The following is a 16,476-nucleotide window of genomic DNA, read 5'->3' as shown; positions in this document are numbered from 1 at the left end:
GAAACCGGAGCACCCGGACACAGGGAGAACACACCACACTCCTCACAGACAGTCACCCGGAGCGGGAATCGAACCCACAACCTCCAGGACCCTGGAGCTGTGTGACTGCGACACTACCTGCTGTGCCACTGTGCCGCCAGATGCATAATTGCAAAAATATTCAGAGGTGGAAATCTGAAGACTTAAATACAAAAGCAGCAAAATTCAGATGTATAATTTTAGTGCAAAAAAAATTCAGTGCTACAAATTCAAAGGTGGTAATATTACAAAGTCTGATGAGACAGATTTGCTTCCATAAAAATCAATTAACCCTCAGCACTCTGCTGCTCTTCCTTTGGGTCCCGGATTTATAAGGTTGAACATTGAGTGAATTTTCCAATCGTTGATGGTGAAGGGGAAAAATTCTACTACAACAGAGAAAACTAGTCCCATAACAGAGAACATAGACACCTCTTTTCAACCATTTCCCAGAAGCTGAGCTCAACTGTCAAGACTCTAATCTTCATCCAGGGTACTGTGGTGTACAGTACATTGGCCCCGAATAGGAGAAACATCATATTCTCGCTCAGCCTTGAGACACCTTCTGGTCCACACAGGACCAGTAATGCACTCTGGCCTGGAGTGGGCTGAGAACAAGGCAAGGAAGTGGCAGGTTGGCTAATGTACAAATTTAATATGATTCTGGCTATCCTATCACATGAATAGGGTTCTCATTCGTGGTGAAGTAAAAAAAATCCCACATTAGAGAAAACTAGTTCCACTGCCTTCAATATCAGCAGAGAACCCAGACTTATCTTTGGGTTATCAATGATTTTCTAAAAAAAAATGAGCTTATCAGTTTTCATCCAGAAGGGTGGAGCATTGCTGGCCTGGAGTGGATGATAGATGTTTGGGTGTGTCTGAGTGGGTCATGTGATCCTGCTGAAGGTGAAATTAAATAATTGTAGATAGAAGGATAAAGCGAATGTTCATAGTACAACATTTTTAATGCTATAGTATTTACTGCATGAAAAAGTGGTAACACCATCCCTTGTTCTGACTAATCCTTTTAGATAATAAACCTCACATGCTTTCTCATTCTACACATAGAACCCTTTTAATATAATATTACATAAGAGAAATACTGACTACAGTATAATTTAATTGTGTGTGTGCTCATGTGAACAGGCTAACAATCAAATATACTTACTGTCCCAAAAAAACAACTTAAAAAAAGTGCAGGAACATATGATTACAATCTGGAATAAAGAGTAAGAATCATAAATGAAGTGTTATACTGACACAACTCCAATTACAATCCATTTATTCAATTAAAAGCCTACATATTTAAATCAAACTTAACATGGTTTAGAAACACATTGACAATGTTATTTTCAAAACAAACACGTATGTATGTGTATATAATCTGTCATAGCAAGACTAGCTAAATGTTAATTCATATTTATAGGGGAATTTTCAGAAGCAGTTACTTATTGTTATTGTTTCACCAGAAAACAACTGTCACTCTGTTTAAGGACTAAGAGAAGAAATTGTATGCTAACTGGATGCTAGCTAACATTAGCAGTAGCTGCCTGAGCTTGACGAAATTAGTTTTAAAATGTTTAACATGTCCCATTCATAATTAAACATGAAAAAATAATTAAAACGTTGAATTTCCATAAAGTTTTGAGGTCCAAATTAGCATTAATGTAGCATTATTTATTACCACCAAATAATGCATTCTATTCGGTATCAATGCTAAATGTAGGCTGTAGTAAATATGCATTCAGTACAGATTTTGACCGTATACGCCATATTTGGAATTGTACCATACAGGGCCCTATGTAGTGTGTAACAAATGGGACGCAGCCACAGTCCTCCGCTGCGTGTGTTTGCCAGTCTGACCACTAGGAGGCCCTGTTGAGCCTTAAAGCAGTTTGTGTTGTTTAAGTGAAGATGGCGGCGCACTGTGCCGGTGTCATGCGGGTCCGGACTCTATTTAAACTCGTGTCTGAAAGTTTACAGCCTGGAGTTCGGCTCAGGACCAGCTGGAGCAGTGTGAACGCCATCAGAACCAGAGCCCAGGATCAAGGAGAACAGCCCGCTGAGAGAGACACGGGAGGAGGTAAGATAAAAGTCCCCGGTCTACACTAACCTCACCGCAGCTAAGGTTTTACTATTTAAAATGATTAATACATACAAACACAACACAACCGCTGTATCTGCTTTTGTGCTCTAAGTCTCTTGGGCATTCCTGAAAGGAGCAAGGATTCTCTGTCTCTTTTCCTACTCCCTTTTTCTTCCGGTCACATTAGAAATGTCAAGGTGACTGGCGAAGCATTTTGGCCACAGAGCCAACTTGGCAACCCCATCACAAACACCCAGGACCACAGCCACAACCTGGGATACCGCAAAACACCCCTGAAATACAATAGAAGAAGAAAATCATTAGTAATATAAATGTGACCAGGTCACAGAAGAAGCATTCTGATCATAAAAACATACCAAGAATATAAGGGGGATTCTAGCCAATCTAGTTCCCCTGTATTGTTCTTTTGAATACTCATTCATTCATTATCTGTAACCCTTATCCAGTTCAGGGTCACGGTGGGTCCAGAGCCTACCTGGAATCATCGGGCGCAAGGCGGGAACACACCCTGGAGGGGGCGCCAGTCCTTCACAGGGCAACACACACACACACACACACACATTCACTTTTAAGTCGCCAATCCACCTACCAACGTGTTTTTGGACTGTGGGAGGAAACCCACACGGACACAGGGAGAACACACCAACTTCTCACAGACAGTCACCCAGAGTGGGAATCGAACCCACAACCTCCAGGTCCCTGGAGCTGTGTGACTGCGACACTAACCTGCTGTGCCACCGTGCCACCCTCTTTTGAATACTAAATATGCTAATTTTTATACATTATATACTTGTTTTAATATTGTTTTTTTAGTAAAGGATTGTTTATTCATATAGCACTGTACTACCCTACACCAGAACATAGCATTACTTTGAAGTTGTGAAGTTAATTCTGTTTAATTTATGAAGGTAATCATCACCGATGTCTCTAATGTGTTTCACCAGGTCAGTGTGACATGCTTATGGAATTTCCTAGGGCTAAGAGTCTGCTGCACTCAACCTTGTCTCGATCTCTGGGGCGTTCTGATGTGTCTCGCTTTATTCAGTATCACTGCACGGATGGAGAGGTTAAGGTGTGGTACACTGTGTACATCACTCTTATTTTCACACAATGACAAAGCAGTGTAGTCACCATACGTATCACAGTTTGGTTTGTTAAAACAGGGCTAAGGCACACAAACAGGGTAGGAAAATAAAATAAATACTTTCCACTTATTGATTTCATGCCCATTATTATTGATTATGATTTGTAAATTGATAATCTAGCTACGATGTGTGTGTGTATATATATATATATATATATATATATATATATATATATATGTGTGTGTACACAGACAGGCAGATTAAAGGACAGATAGATAGCAAGGCTGGCCTAGTCCTACACAGAGATGAGAATTTGAAGTTGTATTGTCTTTTTTGTCATAGAGAGCGACAGTTACGTTGCTTTGGCCTGAAAGGATTGAAGTGGAGGGGTTTGGCTCTCGGAAAGTGGAAGCGGAAAGACGTGCCGCTGCAGCTGCCTGCCATAGACTGAGAGTGAGTAGTCCTTGCTTGGTTGTGGGTTCGATTCCCGCTCCGGGTGACTGTCTGTGAGGAGTTTGTTGTGTTCTCTCTGTGTCCGTGTGGGTTTCCTCCGGGTGCTCCGGTTTCCTCCCACAGTCCAAACACACGTTTGTAGGTGGATTGGTGACTCAAAAGTGTCCGTAGGTGTGAATGTGTGTCTATGTTGCCCTGTGAAGGACTGGCGCCCCCTCCAGGGTGTATTCCCGCCTTGCACCCAATGATACCAGGTAGGCTCTGGACCCACCGCGACCCTGAACTGGATAAGGGTTACAGATAATGAATGAATCAATATATAATTCATAATTCATAACAAACAAGTTTACTCAATATAACCAAAGCCAAACCAAACCAAAGCATTAGTGAGGTCAGGTACTGATGTTAGATGTTTAGTTTCAGATCACGTAACACTCCAAGTCTATTTATATAGATGTATAAGCTGTGCTGTGTTCTACATGAACAGGAGCTGGGAGTTTTGGGTCCAGGGAACCAGCTACCAAGGCGAAGGCTGGCCACACGGCCAGGGTGGCAGTCATCTTTTCTGGAGGAAGAGGAGGAGGACGTGACCAGAACTGAGTTGTTGAGAACTCAGAAGAGCAGGACAAGAGGAACTGCCGGAAGCCACAGGTGAGGTCCTCAAAGGTCCTTAACATTTAAACAAAATTATAAGTTTATTTTAGTTCCTAGATGAAACCTAATATTAAGCCTTAATACATTACCACCTAACAACAGAGAGCAGACGCTGGCCGAACTTTAGACCCTGTGTCTACGATTGGTTCAAAGAATTTCTTGCAGCCAATCATTTAGAATGTCGCATGTCATAACTCATTTGCATAAAATCTCAACTTGATTTGTTGCTCTGTCATTGCGTCGTTTGCTGTTTGACGCTGAATCACGACTACTGGACGCTTGTAACTTTGTCGCCTGTTAGTGTGAACGCTGGTAATACAGCTACTTTACTCTTGTTCATAATCTTAAGATTATTATTATGAAATATCAAACCTATTGACAACTAGTGGTGTATGTGTCAGAGATTCTGTACTGAATGTATTTTAAACATAGCTGCTAACATGTAGAGGAACTGCTCTAGGGACTGTAAACTGCTTTAATCAGGGACAGCACTGTGTCTGCATGGGTTTCCTCCGGGTGACTGTCTGTGAGGAGTGTGGTGTTTTCTCCCTGTGTCTGCATGGGTTTCCTCCGGGTGACTGACTGTGAGGAGTGTGGTGTGTTCTCCCTGTGTCTGCGTGGGTTTCCTCTGGGTGACTGTCTGTGAGGAGTGTGGTGTGTTCTCCCTGTGTCTGCGTGGGTTTCCTCCGGGTGACTGTCTGTGAGGAGTTTGGTGTGTTCTCCCTGTGTCTGTGTGGGTTTCCTCTGGGTGACTGTCTGTGAGGAGTGTGGTGTGTTCTCCCTGTGTCCGTGTGGGTTTCCTCCAGGTGCCACAATCCAAAAACACTCATTGGTAGGTCGATTGCTGACTCAAGTGTCCTTAGGTGTGTGTGTGTGTGTGTCACCCTGTGAAGGACTAGCGCCCCCTCCAGGGTGTGTTCCATCCTGGCGCCCAGTGATTCCGGGTAGGCTCCGGCCCCACCGCGACCCTAAAACAGGATAAGCGATTACAGACAGAGAATTAATGAATGAATGTTGTTATAAAAATAAAAATGTATTAATAATTTTTCATGTTTCATAAATGTTTTTTGATACATTTTAGTCCTAGAGTCATCAAGGAAGATCTTAAGGCCTCTGAGGCACTTGCCCTCTTCTCAAAACCAAAGGCACTGCTAGTGAATGTCATTCAAGTGGCCACATCCTCTGGAAGAATCAGAGTATGTGCTGCTTCAATCTTTCATCGTTTAATACAGATATAAACAACTTTCCTCATTAACCTCAAATGATGTTGCCTTGTAACACACAGTAATGCGTTATTCATGGCTTCAAAACCATTCATACTTCATATTTCTCAAATTGGTCCTGGTCATCAGGAGCTGTTGCAGTACAGGACTGTTGGGGGGAAGGTCAAGGAGTGTCAGCTGACCCTGCGATGGCCCGAAGAGATGACCTTTACTGCCTTTGGCCACCGCAGACTGGAGGCTGAGACGCGAGCAGCCGCACTCGCCTGCCTTAAGCTCAAGGTATGCTTGGGTATAGACTTGGGTATGCTTACTTTGTCATAATTATCTATATATATATATATAAATAATGATAATTATGACAAAGTAAGCATACCCAAGTCTAACCATTAGATTGGGTGACTAATAACGTGCATTCTATATATATATATATATAGCGTTTTTACCTTAATTTTACAGCTTCAAATCATTGTGATGCTCCTCTAAACTGTAACAGAGAGAATAGAGCCTTTGTTAATGCTACTCCGGGCTCAGCACTGCAGAAACTGCAATGTGTTACTTTTGGAGGCTAGCTTTTGGTCACTACTTTTGTTTTTAGGAGTTGAAACTACTGGATGAACAGAATAAACCCCTCACTCATGCCAAGTACCACCAGGAGGAAGTGCGAGAGGCAGGGGAGCGGGAGAGGAGACCGTGCTGGGTAGAAATACCAGAAAATCTGCAGGACAGAATTAGGGACTACCTCAGTCAGGTCAGTACACTGAATGATCACTGGATTGGGAACACCTACACTCATTGTCCATCAGCTCCGCTGACCATAGAGGAGAACAGACTGTAGTTCACCTGTTTCTCTGCATACATTCTTGTCCCTATTTTACCCTTTTCTTCAATGGTCAGAACCCCCACAGTACCACCAGAGGGCAGGTATGTTTCTGGTGGTGGATCGTTCTGAGCGCAGCAGTGACACTGACGTGGTGGTGATGGGTGACTGTGTTTTTGTACTGGTATGAGTGGATCAGACACAGCAGTGCTGCTCAAGTTTTTCCACTCACTGTCTCGTCTTCTAGGCACACCTACCTCGTTGGTCCACCTTGTTTATTGTAAAGTCAGAGACAGTAGCTCTTCTGTTGGTTGTCCTCTAGGTCTGTGTCTTATCCAGTCGTACCAGTTCAGCACACACTACCACATCACCGCCATATCCAAGTCACTGCAGCCCTGAGAATGATCCACCACCTCCCAAATCATTCCTGCTTTGTGGTGGTCCTGACCATTGAATAGTAGGGTGTAATGGAGATAATAAAGTATGCAGAGAAACATCTGGACTAATTTAGAACTCCTATGTGGTCAGTGGAGCTGATAAAATAAATAATGAACGTAGATACAATTATCTCACTTGGATACCTCTTAAAATTAGTGTATTCTAATACTTGTGGACACTGATGTTAAATTTGAACACCACTGGTGTAGTTTTCATAGACAAATTCACATTACCAGACTGCTTGTTTTGTAGTATCCAGTAGAAGCAGAGATGCAGAAGCTGTACGATGAAGAGGAAGAGCAAGTGCTTCAGCGGCAGTGTTCCTCGCTGGAAGAGAAAGACGAAGATGATGATGATGATGATCCAGTCCTAGATGCCATCACCGGCCGGCCGTACCGTACCCTGAACTCCGAGGAGGCGGAGCTTCTGAGTGCAAATCTGCTGAGGCAGTGGGAGAGGGCAGGGCCAGCCCAGGGAGCTGAACTTCCCGTTGACTCTCACAGGCAGCGTCTGGTGCAGGCAGTGGAGGCCTCGCGGGTGGTGGTGGTTGCTGGGGAAACGGGTTGCGGGAAGACCACCCGCATCCCGCGCTTCTTATTGGAGGACCGTGTTAGGGACGGGGTGGGAGCCCACTGTAATATCCTGGTCACTCAGCCACGAAGGATCAGCGCGGTGTCAGTGGCACATCGTGTCGCGCAGGAGATGGGCCCAAATCTCCGGCAGTGCGTGGGCTACCAGGTGATACCCTGTCCTAACAGTTCTTCAGAGGCAACTAGATGTCAGTATAATTGCTGTTTCATGATGTGTCATGCAGTTAATGACCAACTGCTCCTTTAATTCAGGTCCGACTAGAATCCCGGCCCCCAGAACGTAGCGGTGGTGCCCTCCTCTTCCTCACGGTGGGTGTTCTCCTTCGGAAGCTGCAGAGTAACCCCTCACTGCAGGGGGTCAGTCACGTGTTGGTTGATGAGGTGCACGAGAGGGACGTGAACACTGACCTGCTGCTGGCCCTGCTGCGCTCCGCTCTGAGAGAGAACTCCGAGCTGAGAGTGGTCCTCATGAGCGCCACAGGGGACACGCAACGGCTGGCACAGTACTTCAACAGCTGCCCCATTGTGCACGTGCCAGGATTCATGTTCCCAGTGAAGGAGAGATACTTGGAGGACGTGCTAAATGAGATGGGACGCCGACCAAAGCTGGTATCTCAAGCGAAGGGAGAAACACAGGTGAGGAAGGGATGCTGTTGAGAGCTGCAGATCATCCTTTAAAAACTGAGAAAGTGGGTGGAAATTATGAAATTGTTATACACTGATCAGCCATAACATAAAATTACCTCATTGTCCGTTTTATCAGCTCCTCTTACTGAATAGATGGTAAAGGCTGTAGTCCACCTTTTGTTGTTAATACTGTTGTGTTTGATACAGTCAGTCAAAATGCTCATGTCTTGTCTCTCGTGTTTGTGTTTATTTGAAAGAACGAATCAAGTAGTGTTCCCCAGGGCTCTGTCATTGGTCCCCTGCTATTTATCATTTACCTATTGCCTATTCCAAGTCTGCATTTTTTTTTTCACCTTCGCAACATCAGGTGACTCCACCCCTTGCTCTGTTCTTAAGCCTCTGAGATCCTGGGGCATGCTTTTGTTACCTCACGATTGGATTATTGTAATGTTCTTTTTTACGGCTTACCTGCCCAAACTGTCCACCCTCTTCAGTGTATTCAGAATTCTGCTGCCAGAATTGTAGTCTGATCTAACAAATCAGCTCATATCACCCGTGTACTCCATCAGCTTCACTGGTTACCTGTCTCTGAACGCATCCACTACAAAATCCTTCTACTGACCTATAAGGCATGGATTAGCTTCATCCTTATGCTTATCGTACAGACTTATGCTCCTCCACGCTCACTTAGGTCCTCTGACTGTGCTCTTCTGGCAGTTCCAAGATTTACGCTGTCCAATATGGGTGGCAGGTGTTTCAGTGTTGCTGCCCCTACCCTTTGGAATGCCATGCCTTTCTCTCTTCCATTATCTCCCTCTATTTCTGTCTTTAAATCCCACTTAAAAAGCTACCTTTTCTCTACTTTCTTTCACTGTCTATAAAGTTTGTTTTTCATTGATTGTAAGGCGTCCTTGTTTTATGAAATGTGCTTTTTAAGTGTAACTTATTATTATTATTATTATTAACCCTGTTTACCTGTGGTCAGTACCCATATTATTTCAGTAGTGGATCATTGTTAGCACTGAAGGGGCTAACAAAAAGTCTGCAGAGCAACCGGTGTACTACAGTCTTTTAGCCTACTGCTGTATGAACGTGGGGTGGCACGGTGGTGCAGCAGGTACTGTCACATTCACACAGCTCCAGGGACCTGGAGGTTGTGGGCGACTGTCTGTGAGGAGTGTGGTGTGTTCTCCCTGTGTCTGTGTGGGTTTCCTCCCACAGTCCAAAAACACACGTTGGTAGGTGGATTGGCGACTCAAAAGTGACCGTAGGTGTGAGTGAATGTGTGAGTATGTGTCGCCCTGTGAAGGACTGGCGCCCCCTCCAGGGTGTATTCCCGCCTTGCACCCAATGATTCCAGGTAGGCTCTGGACTGACTGCGACCCTGAACTGGATAAGGGTTACAGGCAATGAATGAATGTATGAACGTGCTTCATCTAATTGCTTTCTGAAACAATACGTAATGACTTAAATGTGTTAGTGTATTAAGCAGAGTAAATGTGCTTTTTCAAATAGTTAAAAAATGTTTAAAAATGTGTATTCATTTGCTCTAAGCAGGGACAAAATGATGCCAGTCCTGACCTTGATTTAGTGGCTGATGTGATCAACCACATTCACAGACATGGAGAGCCAGGTAATTTTGACTTTAAAGGAACGCCAGGTAGTATTTCTACTTTAAAATTACAGCTTCCCTGGTCTTTTATTTTTTTTATTTCAAGACAGTGCTACACTACCTTTCATGCTCTCCTCTCCCACACCTACTTTTTGTACTGATTTCCTCACCTTTAATTTGAGTGTCATCAAATCTTGTGTAGCTCGTATTCACAACCCTTCTCTGTGTTTTTCCCTCTGTTCTTGTACAGGTGCAGTGTTGTGTTTTCTGCCTGGGTGGCAGGACATAAAGGCTGTTCAACAGAAGCTGGAGGAGAAGGAAGCTTTCAAATCAGGCTCCCAGATCATCCTGCCATGTAAGAAGCTTTAAAAACAGGCTTATTCCTTATTTATTTGGAATCAGATACAGGGGTTGGACAATGAAACTGAAACACCTGGTTATAGACCACAATAATATATTAGTATGGTGTAGGGCCTCCTTTTGCGGCCAATACAGCGTCAATTCGTCTTGGGAATGACATATACAAGTCCTGCACAGTGGTCAGAGGGATTTTAAACCATTCTTGCAGGACAGTGGCCAGGTCTCTACGTGATGCTGGTGGAGGATCAATGTTTCCTGACACGCTCCTCCAAAACACCCCAAAGTGGCTCAATAATATTTAGATCTGGTGACTGTGCAGGCCATGGGAGATGTTCAACTTCACTTTCATGTTCATCAAACCAATCTTTCACCAGTCTTGCTGTGTGTATTGGTGCGTTGTCGTCCTGATACACGGCACCGCCTTCAGGACACAATGTTTGAACCATTGGATGCACATGGTCTTACTGGTGCAATGTGCAGTTAATGAAGATTGTCCACCAGGCTGCTCCAATTTAGCCATGACACCTCCCACACTACAATGACAGGTGTTTCAGTTTCATTGTCCAACCCCTGTATATATTAAAACTTTAAAAAAAAAAAACCTTGATCATTAAAAAATGTTATCTATTTATATATTACAGTGCACTCCAGTATGTCAGTAGCAGATCAGCAAGATGTTTTCCAGCGCTCCCTAGAAGGTCAACGTAAAATTGTTCTGGCAACCAACATTGCTGAAACCTCTATCACCATTGATGACATTGTGCACGTTGTGGATGTGGGCTCTCAGAAAGAGCAGAGCTATGACCCCAGGACCAAGGTGAGGGTGACATTTATCTAAACCTTCTTCTAAACTAATGGCTTGGTCGCAAACAGCTTGCTGTGGAATTTAGACACTCAAGTCTTCATCACATTCAGAGAAAACACATGAACCAAGACTGTTGGAGGACCCTTGTGCAAATAAAATACTGACTCCATTAACATATATTAAAGGGTCATTTCCAGTTTTCAGCTCTGCAATGTACTTTCATCAAAAATTGGATGTGACTTAGATATAGAAAGTAACTGTTTGGGAAAATCTGTCTAATTTCTACATGTATTATGATGTTCAGGTGTCATGTCTGGATACAGTCTGGATTTCCCGCTCAAATGTCACTCAGCGACGAGGCAGGGCCGGCCGATGTCAGCCAGGCCATGCCTATCATCTGTTTTCCCGGCAACAGCTGGAGGCCATGACTACGTTTCCCATCCCTGAAATTTTGCGGACACCTCTGGAGAGCCTGGTAGTCCAGGCCAAGATCCATAGTCCACAGATTAAGGTAATTGGAGTTGTTTTACACTGGGAGGGAAATCTGAGGACTAAATTTGGTCCTCTGAGGTTAATATTATAATAATCCATGCACAGAGTAAGTATCGACGAGACACTAAGCAGACATTTTTTTTTCTGTGTAGTCTGGTGTGAATTGGTCTTATGCAAATATGTAGCTTCCTTTTGCTGTTTTGTTTATGTGCAATATTTGTGTGTGTCGTGTGCTTTAGGCTGTGGACTTCCTGTCTCAGGTGCTGGATTCTCCAGAACCAGGAGCAGTGAGAGATGCAGTAAAGACACTGCAGGACATTGGTGAGACTGCACAGCACCTGAGGAGACGTTTTTATTTGGAGTAGAGTTCAAGCTGTTTGGATTGTCACTGATGTTGATCACGGGAAAAAAAACTATCATATATTGCTTAACTAATAATAAAAGAACCATGGGCCCTTAAGTGGCGGAAATATTTGGATATCTGGAGGTTGTGGGTTTGATTCCTGCACCGGGTGAATGTCTGTGAGGAGTTTGGTGTGTTCTCCCTGTTTCCACGTAGGTTTCCTCCAGGTGCTCCAAAAACACACGTTGGTAGGTGGATTGGCGACTCAAAAGTGTCGGTGAATGTGTGTGTTGCCATGTGAAGGACTGGCGCCCCCTCCAGGGTGTATTCCCGCCTTGCGCCCAATGATTCCAGGGAGGCTCTGGACCCACCTGAACTGGATAAGCGCTTACAGATAACAAATGAATGAATGAATAGTAGATTGTCTGTACTGTCTAGGAGTGGCAATCTTGTGTATTTTAAGTGTATGTACACTAGCTCTGTCTGCATTCACAGTTCTTTTCAGTTCCCTTTCCTCATTCTCTCTCTCTCTCTCTCTCTCGGTAGGTGTACTGGACAGTTTGGAGTGTCTGACCCCTCTTGGTGAGCGGGTGGCATGCATATCCTGTGACCCTCGCTTGGGGAAAGCTCTGGTTCTGTCGGCTCTGTTCCGCTGTGTCCTGCCTATGCTCTCTGTGGCAGCCTGTCTGACCCGAGACCCCTTCCACAACAGCCTGCAGAATCGTGCCCTCGTCACCAAGGTCAGATAACCCTTCAGGATTCCTTGATTTTGGACAAAGTCTGAACATTTGTTGAGGTTATTGTTCTGGTTCTGTTCCCAGCTTGGGCAAGAACATCATGCTATACCAATAGAGCACTTTGGCGAGACTTCTGACAGTGCATTTGCCTACCTCCTGTAGTTTGAAGAAATGAAATCTCAGTATTTATTATCTGCCAAAAGTGTAAATGAAATATAGATATGTGGCGGAAAAAATGTTTGTCTTCATAAAGCTTTCCCACGTCTTTCTTTTATGGCATTAACAATGACCTGTCATCTATTTTACCAGTGCTGCGTAATAGATACAAAGATTTATTTGTAATAATGTCTTTGTCATTTACTTTCTTTATCAGGCTAAAGAGGCTCTGAGTGGCTCTAGCTGCAGTGATTATATGGTGTTCGTCAAAGCAGTGCAGGGCTGGAGGGAGCTGGGGGACCGGCAGAGTCGGCAGGAATATCTCGACACTCACACTCTGTCAGGAACCAGTCTGCGTTTCATTTATGGCAAGTTGCTTCATTTGGCTCTAATCTAGTTCTAGCATAGTTGTGCTTGATGGATTAGGGCTGAGATTAGTGATGACTTATGTGTACATCCATCGCTCTGTGTATGTCTTGTGAGGTAGTAGTGATGTTGTGTACTTTGAACATGATTCCCTGTGTTTTCCTGAGCAGGCCTAAGTCAGCAGTTCAGTGAGAATCTGGCGGAGGCAGAGGTAGTGTCTCGATCTGTGGACTGTCTCCGTGCCTCATCTCTGCTCAACCAGCATAGCCACCAGGAGCAGCTTCTTAAAGCTTTGCTGTTGGCAGGGTTTTACCCTAACCTCATACAGGTACAGGGCACACACACACACACACACACACACACATACACACACTCAGTTTTCATTAGAAAGAATAACGGTCTGTGAATGAATTAATGAATTTCTGTTCACATTAATTTCAAAACGCTATTTTATTTTCATATTAGCCTTTTTTTACATTCTGGAGATGTAAATGATTGTAGGATGAACAGAATGCATTATTTATGATATACAGTAATAATCCTGTAATCATGAAACTACTTTATACTTCCAAAAATAACTAATAAATATTCATTCATTCATTATCTGTAAGCGCTTATCCAGCTCAGGGTCGCGGTGGGTCCAGAGCCTACCTGGAATCATTGGGGGCAAGGCGGGAACACACCCTGGAGGGGGCGCCAGTCCTTCACAGGGCAACACACACTCATACATTCACTCACACACTCGCACCTACGGACACTTTGGAGTCGCCAATTCACCTACCAACGTGTGTTTTTGGACTGTGAGAGGAAAGCGGAGCACCCGGAGGAAACCCACGCAGACACAGGGAGAACACACCAACTCCTCACAGACAGTCACCCGGAGGAAACCCACGCGGACACAGGGAGAAAACACCACACTCCTCACAGACAGTCACCCGGAGGAAACCCACGCGGACACAGGGAGAACACACCAAACTCCTCACAGACAGTCACCCGGAGGAAACCCATGCAGACACGAGGAGAACACACCACACTCCTCACAGACAGTCACCTGGAGGAAACCCACGTAGACACAGGGAGAACACACCAACTCCTCACAGACAGTCACCCAGAGGAAACCCACGCAGACACAGGGAGAACACACCGACTCCTCACAGACAGTCACCCGGAGGAAACCCACGCAGACACAGGGAGAACACACCAAATTTTAAAACATTTATATTTATTAGTCTGTGAGGAGTTGATGCTCAAAGCCTGTGTCATTTACCCAAACTGATTAGTTTAAGGTTTGTGACACTATTGTTGTTGTTTTCAGGTGAAAAAAGGCACTGTAACCAAAGGGGGAAGGTTTCGTCCCGATAATCTTTCCTATCGGACCCAGAGTGGACCTGTGTTACTCCACCGCTCCTCTGTCAACAGGTATACACTTAGCCATTACGCAATATGTGATGTTCGTGTCAGCTGCATCTAGTTAGACGTAGCCTAGCTGAAAAACCATTGCCTTCTGTGCAGAAAGCAAAGGTTTGTTCCTCCTCTGGTATTCTGAAAGTGTAACTGTGACTATATTTTGTGTAATTATTTTTGTGATAGTTTAAAATCTATTACTGCATAATTTTTTTTTCTCCCCCAGAGGTGAACGGCAGCTCCCCAGCCGCTGGCTCACATTCTTCTCTGCTGTTAAATCCAATGGCAACATCTTCATCCGAGACTCCTCAACGGTCCACCCACTCTCCCTTCTCCTCCTCACAGACTGTGACCTGGTGGAGAGAGGTACCTTGGTCGTGTTCACATTCTGAGAGAAACTCTTTAGCTTTGACACTTTTAGTAATGCGTATTGAGCTGATGATGTAGGTACAGGGGGAAAAAATACAATGCAAGGGGCCAAAAAGGAAAAAACAGTGGCGTTTTATGTGGCTATACTTGGCCATTTGGTGTCCCACCATCCCCAGTTGTGTTTGATTGGGCTTCTGACCCACTGTAGACTCTGAACAGGATAAGCGGTTACAGATAATGAATGAATGAATGAATATTCACTGGTGTCTCAGATGAAATGTCTGTGATGTATTTTGGTCAAAATATCACAAGGATCAATCATAATAGCACCCCAAATAAACAGCTCTCATCAGAACAGCCAGGTCCAGGGTTGTGAATGGAGATACTGAGGGGCGGTACAATTCTAAAGTCTCTGCACTTGGCATCAGAATTAGAACAGTCAGAACTGCCTATTTTATTTATTTATATATTCATATTCTTAGGAAGCCCGCCCACAAAAGCTGTCTTGCTTCAGAGGTTTGGAATGTATTTTTAAATATACAAATGTCCCATTTTAACAGATGACATTGTGAACTCTCTCTCTCTCTCAGTGAGTGGGGATCAGGTGGAGGTGTCTTTGCCCGGCCGATCTCTCGTCCGATGGGAGCTGTCTGCTCAGAGTTGGGAGTTACTGTGGGAACTTCGCACATCTCTACAGGCCATGATCCACCGTAACTTCAGAGCCTCAACATCCGACTCTGTTTCTGAAGTCAGTAGTGCTCAAGATAACCAGCTCATCTCTTTACTAGTGGACCTTCTGAATAACACCAAGCCAGATGCCTATAGCGATGACAACAGTGATGGAGAATGAAGATCAATTGGCACTACTCATGCACTTTCTGCAGTATTGAGCTGCACTCATGTTGAATACAGTCTTGCAATGCTGCACGCATAACTAGCATCTCCACAGAAAAGCATGAACTGAAAAGGGACCTTCTCAAAAAGATGAAGGTCCTGAGCTTCCCACAAGGCAGCGGGTTCTTGCATCAACTAGAGGAACATAAAGCTCCTGGGGAAATGCACTGGAATGGAAGCTGTGGGATTGTGCTCTCAGAAGTGATGGTACTTGGTCCAGAACCTTACACATGGTTTGGAGTGACATTTATGATCCAGACCTAATCATTCCATATCAGTACCTGACGTCACCTATGTTCTCATAGTCGAATGCAATCAAAAGCTCACAGAAATGTACCAAAATCTAGTCAAAAATCTGAAACAGAAGCTGTTGCTAAAACGTGTAGCAAACTACCTAATGATGCCAGTGATTTCAGGAGAAATGTTTGCTGCTTTCCATAATGGTGCCTATTAAGAATGGCCAAGATTGAGCTTGAATGAAAATATACAAAATGGATGACTGTGGAGGGAGTAAATGGGGGTCTGCTCTCCTGTTTTACATCATCATTACAACCATGAGGACTTAAAGTACAAGTTTGTATAGAGCATTTGTTCAGTGTGTGAAATTAATGTATTACCAATTCATTTACAAACAAAGTGATATTTTCTGGGCTCCCCTTTAGCTCTTCTTTCAAAGACCAGATGTATTTGTCTTGAGAGCATGACCGGATGTGGATAGTGCTTGTTATGATTTATAATCGACTGTGTAAAGGTTAAACCCTCGATAACATTAAACTTTATGTTTATGTTGTGATCAGGAAAAGCCACACTGAATGTGCATTTATTTATAGTCATTTGTTTGTAATTAATGATGCTGACGTTATATCAGAGTTATGGTGTAAAATGTAATCAATAAACGTAAGCAACAATTTTCTTCAAGGAAT

At 44.0% G+C, this 16,476-nt stretch overlaps 1 protein-coding gene across 2 annotated transcripts; it reads left to right on the top strand.

The window, feature by feature from the left end:
• Positions 1 to 1,929: 1,929 nt before the first annotated feature.
• On the top strand, positions 1,930 to 16,457 carry dhx30 (DEAH (Asp-Glu-Ala-His) box helicase 30). Of its 2 annotated transcripts, none has more exons than XM_066681996.1 (20): positions 1,930 to 2,104; positions 3,073 to 3,200; positions 3,556 to 3,666; positions 4,154 to 4,317; positions 5,402 to 5,516; positions 5,673 to 5,822; positions 6,139 to 6,291; positions 7,051 to 7,536; positions 7,641 to 8,024; positions 9,573 to 9,648; positions 9,878 to 9,982; positions 10,629 to 10,804; positions 11,097 to 11,303; positions 11,524 to 11,605; positions 12,174 to 12,367; positions 12,738 to 12,888; positions 13,057 to 13,214; positions 14,202 to 14,305; positions 14,517 to 14,656; positions 15,250 to 16,457. In XM_066681996.1, the coding sequence occupies exons 1-20, from the start codon at positions 1,936 to 1,938 to the stop codon at positions 15,507 to 15,509; spliced, it is 3,513 nt and encodes a 1,170-aa protein (XP_066538093.1). In that variant the 5' UTR covers positions 1,930 to 1,935; the 3' UTR covers positions 15,510 to 16,457. The 2 variants fall into 2 exon arrangements, with proteins under 2 accessions (XP_066538093.1, XP_066538092.1); XM_066681995.1 differs by having other exon boundaries at positions 9,570 to 9,648.
• The last annotated feature ends 19 nt before the right edge of the window (positions 16,458 to 16,476 follow it).

Source organism: Hoplias malabaricus, chromosome 9 (genome assembly GCF_029633855.1).
Source record: "Hoplias malabaricus isolate fHopMal1 chromosome 9, fHopMal1.hap1, whole genome shotgun sequence".
NCBI classification, from domain to species: Eukaryota; Metazoa; Chordata; class Actinopteri; order Characiformes; family Erythrinidae; genus Hoplias; species Hoplias malabaricus.
Note: the sequence above shows the minus strand (reverse complement) of the source record. Positions and strands in the feature narration are given on the sequence as shown.

Coding starts and splice junctions, on each gene's coding strand:
- dhx30 (XM_066681995.1), top strand. CDS start 1,936: ATGGCGGCGCACTGTGCCGGTGTCATGCGGGTCCGGACTCTATTTAAA. Junction 9,649..9,877: donor TCACAGACATGGAGAGCCAG/GTAATTTTGACT, acceptor GTTCTTGTACAG/GTGCAGTGTTGTGTTTTCTG. Junction 14,306..14,516: donor CACCGCTCCTCTGTCAACAG/GTATACACTTAG, acceptor TTTCTCCCCCAG/AGGTGAACGGCAGCTCCCCA.